This window comes from Gallinula chloropus, assembly GCF_964237585.1.
Source record: "Gallinula chloropus genome assembly, chromosome: 1".
Lineage (NCBI taxonomy): Eukaryota > Metazoa > Chordata > Aves > Gruiformes > Rallidae > Gallinula > Gallinula chloropus.
In genome coordinates this window covers 206,288,762-206,296,782 of record NC_140085.1, presented here as the reverse complement: position 1 = coordinate 206,296,782, position 8,021 = coordinate 206,288,762, and the positions used below count along the sequence as shown (strand labels likewise).

Sequence of the window (8,021 nt, the reverse complement as noted above, 5' to 3'; positions counted from 1 at the left end):
AGCCTTTAAAATTAATTAAAAATAAGAGCAAAAAACTCAAAACAACCAAGTGTTTAGTCATAGGACAGTTTTGTCTATAACGTGGAGTCTCTGTTCTTTGCTTTTTGTCCAGTATTTCTTTCAAGATATATATCTATATATGTATATACAAATATATGTCTGAGAGAGATGTATCAAAAGCTAAAACATCTCTGTATGGAGACCCTGCAAATTTCATCCAAGACTACTTTTGCAGTAGACAAACCCCCACAGAAAAAAATGCTGGAATGACGCATTTTAATGAAATGACATTCCCTGTCCATGATCCCCATAGGTTCCACGTAGAAACCCAAAGGCCTCAGTCTGTAGAAGCGGGACTGATAGCAGCAGCGCGGGTTACCCAGTGCCGCCAGGCTGAAGCATCCCAGCCCGCACGGGATGCAGTGGTTTCCATCCCTGTGGAAGCTGCCAGGATGGGCGCAGAGCAGGGCCAGCAGCAGCGATGTGGAGAGCTGTCACCCTCTGTGTGGAGTGCAGACAGGCTCTGAGTCCCTTGGCAGTCACTGGAAGTCACTCCTGATGATGACAGCAGGAGCTGGATGAAGACGCAGGGCAGCAGCAGGCTCCAAGGACAGGAGTGCAGGACAAGGCATCGCCGACGCTCAGACCCAGCCCCAGTACTGCCACCACATCACCCAGTGGGCTCTCCGTTCTCACCAGCTTCTACAAAACAAGTCATCACTGTCCTGCTTCTTCCACGGGACAACAGCTGGACCGGACAGGACCCAGTGGGCGCTTGTTATTCTTACACATGCAGGAAACCAGTGGGCAAACCGGCCCAAATTTCTTACTCAGAACCAGGAAAATCCAGCCGGTGGATTTGCCCCTTAGCAGAGGAAAGGCTGTCTGTGTTTCCAGCAGTCAGGACTCAGCTGTCTCCATCATAACTTGCCAAAACCAGTGCAAAATCACAGGGAAAAGAATGTCCGCGTTGAGAGGATATAAATCCTTTCTTACACAGGAGGATGGTACGAGCATTTACCCGGCATCTCTATCAAATATCGTAGAAAAGGTTACACAAAAATATTTAAATATATGGATACAGATACATAGCTAATACGCTTGCATAAAATATGTATATTGAAAACCCTTTGGGCAGTTTCACAGTTAGCTGAAAATGTATGCTTTAGAAATATGAACAATTTCCTACACTTTTCTAGTTTAAGTAGGAGGGGGGAGGGGAAAGAAGCATCAGCCTTATTAATACTGAATGCTAAGTGCAGAAGTTTAGCTGTAGCTGTAGGGTTTTGAAGCAATTGATTTGACAGAACCTCCAAGCATAAACTCTTTTTTCTAAAATCCACATCTATTCCCTAGGTTGCTTATTGTTTCATGAAAATGAAAACCTATGTGTCCTGCTTGTATCAGCTAGATCTCCTGAGACCATTCAATTAAACCTCATAAGCTTGCAATACTTCAAGATGGGATCGTGTACTGGGAGTTCGCATGAACCTTATTGCGGTATTTCTGTGTGATAATAGGAGTTTATAACTTCTCGTATCTTGTATAATTTAGCTTTAGAAATAAAAACCCCTTAAATGACACCACAAGAAGCTCACAGTTCTGAGAAAATTAAAGTCAGTATGAAATTTTACTTATAGACCACATAATTTACACAGATTTACATAAATACAGAGATATTAAAATATTAAATCAAGGCTAATTAACAGAGGATAGAGTTTTACACGATAACATTTTTAATTCTAGTTACATTTTAGCAACTACTTTTAGTGTCATGAGATTATATAAATAATATATATACCTGTATATTCATAATATATATAAAGATATATATATATCTATCTCTCCATCCTTCTTTTTTTCTTCAAAAATAGGGCAATTTTATAACTGCAATGAGATGTGACAAGCAGTACACTTCTGGGGAATTATTGCATGCCTTGAGTGCATAAGGCAGAAGGAAGAGTATCTGACTTCAGACACTAAAGAAGTGGAATCATCAACCAGAAATGCACTGGAGTGATTTGGAACATCTTATTGCTTTTATAAAAACCTCGAAATTATACACTGGTGCTTGTTGGTTTGGTTGGACTTTTTGTTGGGTGGTGGGGTTTTTTTTCTTTTCTTTTTTAAAGGCACAAAATAAATGGGAAAGTAATATCTCTCTATTTAGTGGAGATCAACGATCAGGAAGCTCCATTACTGTTCACTGAACACACTTCATTGTCCTAAATCTATTCCCTGTGGTGCAATACTGTGCTGCAGTTGCATAAGGAGGTTAAACACAAAAGTTCATGCATCCTTTATTAGGGGAAACAAACCAAAGCCAATTTCCTTGCCCAGCAACAGCAAAGTAGCCATTAGCATCCGATCACACCGGCTGGTGAGGGGAGTCAGCCACCGCTCCCATCCAACTGCAATGTGCGGACGCCACCGGGTCGCAGGGTACGCCTGCCACACCAACCCCACTCCAACCCTCGCTCTGGCTGGCGGAGCAGCTCCTCGAGCTGGATGACACAGTACTTGCCTAAAATGCTGGCGGCACGGATCCAAACTCAACAGCAATTTCTCATCACACCAGGCAGGGCTGGAAAGGGATCGAAGCGGGTAACAGAAACACTGCCCTGAAACCTCTGCAGTTTGGGGCTCTCTGGGGATTATGGAGCGATTCTACACCCTCCCTCCTCCCCCCCCCCATTTTAAAGTGGTTAGTGGCATTCAGGGCCCCAGACCTCCTGGTGCCCTGGGAGGTGGAGTACAGCAGAGAGGGAGTAAATGGATGCAAGATAATATAACACTCTGCACTATTACTATCTCCTCAGATCACTCTGAATGCCAGGAGAGGGAAGAAGAAAAAAAAAAACCAATCCCTCGGGATCACATTTTCCTCTGCTGTAATTTCTAGATGTTAATATGCACAGTAGAGGGCTGCCTCTGCTACGATACCACACAAGATGTTTCAAAGTTTGGATGTGGCACTCTGTCAAGGCACCTCCAAGTAACAGCCGCTGGTTTAATCGCTAAGCCGAGCCGCATCTCCTGTCCCTGGTGGTGCTTCCCCCAACACGTGCAGTCCTAGAAGCCACTCACACCTGCCATCCACAGACCAGAAAACTCCTGGCTAGGGAAAGATTACACCTGCCTCTTCTGAAATTAATATTTGCCGGGGTTTAGGAGTGGACATTCTGCACAACTGTGTGGTTTGCATCCCGGGAGGGGAAAGGGGAGAAAAGTAAGTGTTGCTTGTCTCTGTCTGCTAGATTAGGAGGGTTAAAAATATATATATCAGCCTTAAAAAAAGTGGAAGCCAGCTCTGTACTGCTGCAGATTCCTTGCTGGGAGGCGAAGCTGCAAACGCAGGCATTCAGTGCGGGGTGCCTGGCGCAGAACTGGATTTGTTTCAGGACCAACAGGAGGTACAAGGACACCCTCCCCTGGGAGAGGAGGTCGGCAAGTGGCTGCGCATCACCTGGCCCTGCCACACCAAATGGTACTGGTGGGTTTCAGATTTCACTGCATGGGGATGGGGAGGGGGGTGGGAGGGGGAGAGGGCATTTGAATATGAGGGGAGCTGAGGGGAGAGGAAAGCTCAGGCATTGCCTTGTGCAGACAGCTCACTCTACCCCCCGCCCCCAGATCCCCCACACACACACCCCGATGATAGGGTGCTCAGCGCTGCAGTGTGCAGTGGGGCACTTACAGTTAAGCCCAACTAGGGGTGGCCATTTCTACATGAAACAATATCCAGAACTGGAAAGGAGCGAGAGGGGTGGGACAGGGGCATAGGTCCTAGCACAAAACGAGAGACCAGGGCGGGTTGTCGCCCTGCTCTGAGGGGACAGGGGGTCCCAAGGTACCCTCCAGACCTGCCTCTCCCCCATGCCACTCACCCACGCCCCAACCCATGCCATGCAATAGTGACACAGGGTGCAGCGGGAATCCCAAGAGAGTGGAATCAACCCATCTTCAGCATAAGGATGTCCAAGGAAAAGGGATCCCCCACCCCTGACCCTCTCCTCCAGGTGGTCGACTTGGTATTTGATAGCTGTGTGCAGCCCCTTCTCGGTAAAAAGATGCATCCTTTCCTCACACAGTCAATGAGAAACGCAATGTGATCTGTCATGCGCTTGGATCGTGGACTTGTTCATTCATTTGAATTAGCAATGTTTTCTTCTTCTTTGGGGACTAGAATAATCACTCAGGTATTTACAAACACCAACCAGCGCCTTCGCGAGGTCTCCCCAAAACCATCATGACAAAATCACCGTCTGCAAGAGCCCGGCACCAGCTGTGTCCAAACAAGCCTGTGCTTGCTGAGAGCTCGGGGCTGCCGAGAGAGAAGGGCGCTGGATCTCTGAGTCCTGGGGGGGTCTTCCCAGCCGGCTGTCTCTTCCTTGAGGTGCCTCGCCGTGCCCCCCTGTGCCAGGGTGCTGGCTGCTGCTATTGCTGTTGCGGGTGCAGTGGTCCCGTTCATACTCCTCCTGAGCCTTTTGCATTTTCCGCTTCTTCATCTTCCTTTTGTGGATGTGGAAGGTGGTGAGGGAGAGGAGGATCAAGCAGAAGATGACGGTGACCAGGACAATTAAAACCAGCGTGGATGAGAAGGACTGGAAGAGTTGACCCACTTGCGTGATGCAGGTGCTGCTGGCATTTAAGGTGGCAGATGTCCTGTTCAGAAGACAAGGTGGCAGGGACAGCCTCAAGTCCTTGGAGAGCTTGGCACTCATTGAGGAGGCTTCGGAAGACGAGGATCTTCCTCCCCTCTCTGAAGACGCCTAAATTTCAATCAGTGCCTGGCTGCCGGCGGGCGCTCGCTGGAAATGCCCGGGATGCTGCCGGCTCAGCCTCACGCTCGCTCTGAAGTGACAGAGCAGCCTGCAAAGGGAGCCGGACACATCAGCGCTCCGAGGCACCCACCCCGCGCAGCTCCCCCCTCCCCAAAACACCGCGCCGGCGGCTGCGGCAGCCTCCTCCCTGCGCCCCGCCACGGCAGCGCTCCGAGCGGCCCCGGCTCCCCGCCGGGAGGCGGCACAGGGCTGCCGGGACGGGGACAGGGTGCTGCGCCGCCACACCGACTTCGCAAATTACTCGGCGTCCCGGGCAGCACCGCCCGGTCGCTTACCCCAACTAGTTGCCGCGGGAACGGAGGGAGGGAGGCAGGGAGGGAGCGGCAGCCCGGCTGCCAGACCCCTGCCCCCGGTCCGGGGACGCTGCCGAAGCCGGGCAGGGACCTGTCCCGCGGTGCCGGCGCCCGCCCCAGAGCCCCTTACCTGCGCCGGCGGAGGCAGCGAGGGAGCGCCCGGGCGCCGCGGGCGCTGGGGGCTGCGGCAGCGCGGAGTGAGCGCGCAGAGCGGAGCCGCCGCCGCTTCGGGGAGCGCCGCCCGCAGCCTATAGCCGCCCCGGCCGGTGACGTCAGGCAGCGCGGCCGGGCCCGCTCGCCGCCGCCCCGCACGGCCCCGCGGCGGCGGAGGGGCGGCCCCTGCCCGGGGCTCGCCGGCACCAGCGCCCCGCGGCACCCCGCCACAGCCCGCACCCTCGACGTCCCCTGCATCGCTGCCGGGCAGCCGGTCCCGGGCATCGGTCTGGCCCCGCTGCGGTCTGGCACCCCCCCGTCCCTCCCCACGTCACACCCCTGTGCTCTTTGCATCCCCCTGATGCTGAGACCGGCCCAGATCCCCTTCCATCGAAATACCCCCACGTACCGGCCGTCCCCATCCGCCTCAGCCAGCCCCTTCCCCCGCGCCCCCAGCACACAGACACGCCGTGGCCGGAGCGCCCACCCCAGGCACCCCCAGCTACCCCGGCGCCCTCACCTCAGGGCTGCTGTGTACACCCCTCACCAGTCCACATTGCCACCGGCACCGTGCCCTGAGCGCCAGGTTCCCATACGGCACCAAAATCCGCCCCGGCCGCCGGAGCGCCCGCCTCTCCTCACAGCCAGCGCGCCCACCCTGTTCCCATGAGGGCAATGGGAACCTGTGAGCGCTGAGGAATGCCAAGGGCCTTTGTACCGAATTATAATAGGTGTCAGCGGCACAGCAAATACTCGTAAAACCTTTTCTTACAAGCCTAAGCGTGTTCTGGGTGTCTGCTTCAAGAAAAGATACGAGCTGCCCATTAACAGGTTGCCCAGGAAGGTGGTAGATGCCCCAGCCCTGGAAACATTCAAGTTCAGGTTGGACGGGGCACTGAGCAACCTGATCTAGTTGAAGACATCTCTGGTCGTTGCAAGGGGGTTGGACTAGATGGCCGTTAAATGTCCCTCGCAACCCAAACTATTCTATGATTCCATCATCAATATATTTAACCTAAAAATCAGACTATTTAGAGATATAAGATTTATGATTTGAAACATACTTTCACTAGAGATAATGGGGCACAAATAATAACTAGCTTTAGGATGGAGCTCCTCACCTTTTATAAAGGAGCAAAATGATGTGGTTGTGTACAATAACGTGGGACAAGACATCATGGCTTGGGAGATTCCTTCCGTCCCAAGTTGTGTGCTCTAGACTGGGTGCTGAGAGCAGAGCTACTGTAAAGCTCAAACACAGGCAACAGGACTTTAAGGAAAAATAGGAAGTGTCAGTCTTCTCTGCTGACCTGAAGCCACCTGAAAAGCCTGAAGGGAAATCTGTACAAGATGAGCTGTGACATGAGTTGGGAAAATCTTCATTCAAGAACAAAGGTTTGTCAGATCTGTTGACCCTGATAGCCAAGAACCTCTCTCAGAGGTGGGTCAGAGCTGGCAAGCTGTTTAAGCACTTTATTTTTTCAGGACAGTACAGAAATGTACTGCTTATGTCTCTGATAAATGCACCACAGCTTTTGAGATTTGGCCAGTCACTATTAACTCTCTGATTGTTACAGAGAAAGGCTTAACACCACAGGGGATGAACTACGTGCAACCTGGTTGGGATAGTCCCGCAGTTCTACAAAGCGACTGCAATGTAAAGTTTCTTCTAAAACCAGAAAAATGGAGGTTCCCATTACTCCTTCTCCTCCCCAGAACAATACAGTCAGATGCTTGAGAGGAGTGCTGCAGTGGCTGCACGGAGAGGAAAGAAGTTCAGTCCAGAAGGGGAAGACGAGCCCTTGCCCACTCATTTACCTACTGCTCCTCTCATCTAGCTCCCTCAGCTGCACACCCAGTGTCCTTGCCCAAAACACACCTCTCAGGGGCCTTCTCAGCTCAGCATTCCTTGCACAGGTGTACATCCTCTCTTGCAGACCATCCATGTCTCCACATCCTCGTTGACGTTACACCTGCACCCCTTTCTTCCCCCATGCCTTTCTCCCACATGCACCTCTGAGGTCTGCATGGAGGTACTGCCTCGGATCTCTGCGTGCTGCCTCTGGGGAGAGAACAACTGCCACAGGCTCAAACAGCAAAGCAGTGTTCAGGCCACTCCCTCTTTCCTCTGACTATTCTCTGCAAAGCAGCAGCTGGGTGGAGGGCTGCAAAACAGAGTGGGGGGCATGGGAGCTGCTCATCATGGCCTGTGCCACCGGAGACACCTCTGATCCCAACCAGGAGCAACCAAAGGCATGGTATAAAAGAGGAGCACTGCACTCCCTGACCAGGTCCTCTGAATACTTGAGCCTGAACCACAAGTGGGACAAGGATACCACTTAATCCCAAAAGCATTGGGGGAGTTTCTGAACTTGTAGAAGCTGATCTGAGGTCTGAGTTCAGAAGTTACCATGTGATTAGAATATTTTTTAATTTCTTTTTTCCCCCAGAAAAAAACCCAACATAAAGATGGCCTTTTGTACAGAAAACAGCATTGGCAGCTGTAATACAGTTTGAAGATATCTTAGTATACTAGCCCTATTTATGGCAGAAGTAACCCAGTTGTGGCTTGAATAAACTTCACAGCCAAAGAGTTATTAACTCATGATGTTAATAGACAGGACTACTTAGCTATTGCACTAGAATACTTGACCCTGTCTTCAGGTTTTACTTGTCAAAAGAGGCAGCACAAAGCTACTGGTAGTTAAATTGCCTTAAACACATTTAAAAT

General features: G+C 51.3%; 1 protein-coding gene across 1 annotated transcript; it reads right to left on the bottom strand.

Annotated features, from left to right (window-relative positions):
- Positions 1-4,247: 4,247 nt before the first annotated feature.
- Positions 4,248-4,724, bottom strand: LOC311195907 (uncharacterized protein C11orf87 homolog; the record flags this gene model as incomplete). Its single annotated transcript, XM_084269354.1, has 1 exon — positions 4,248-4,724. One exon carries the CDS (start codon positions 4,722-4,724, stop codon positions 4,248-4,250), a length of 477 nt encoding a protein of 158 aa, XP_084125480.1.
- Between the last annotated feature and the right edge of the window lie 3,297 nt (positions 4,725-8,021).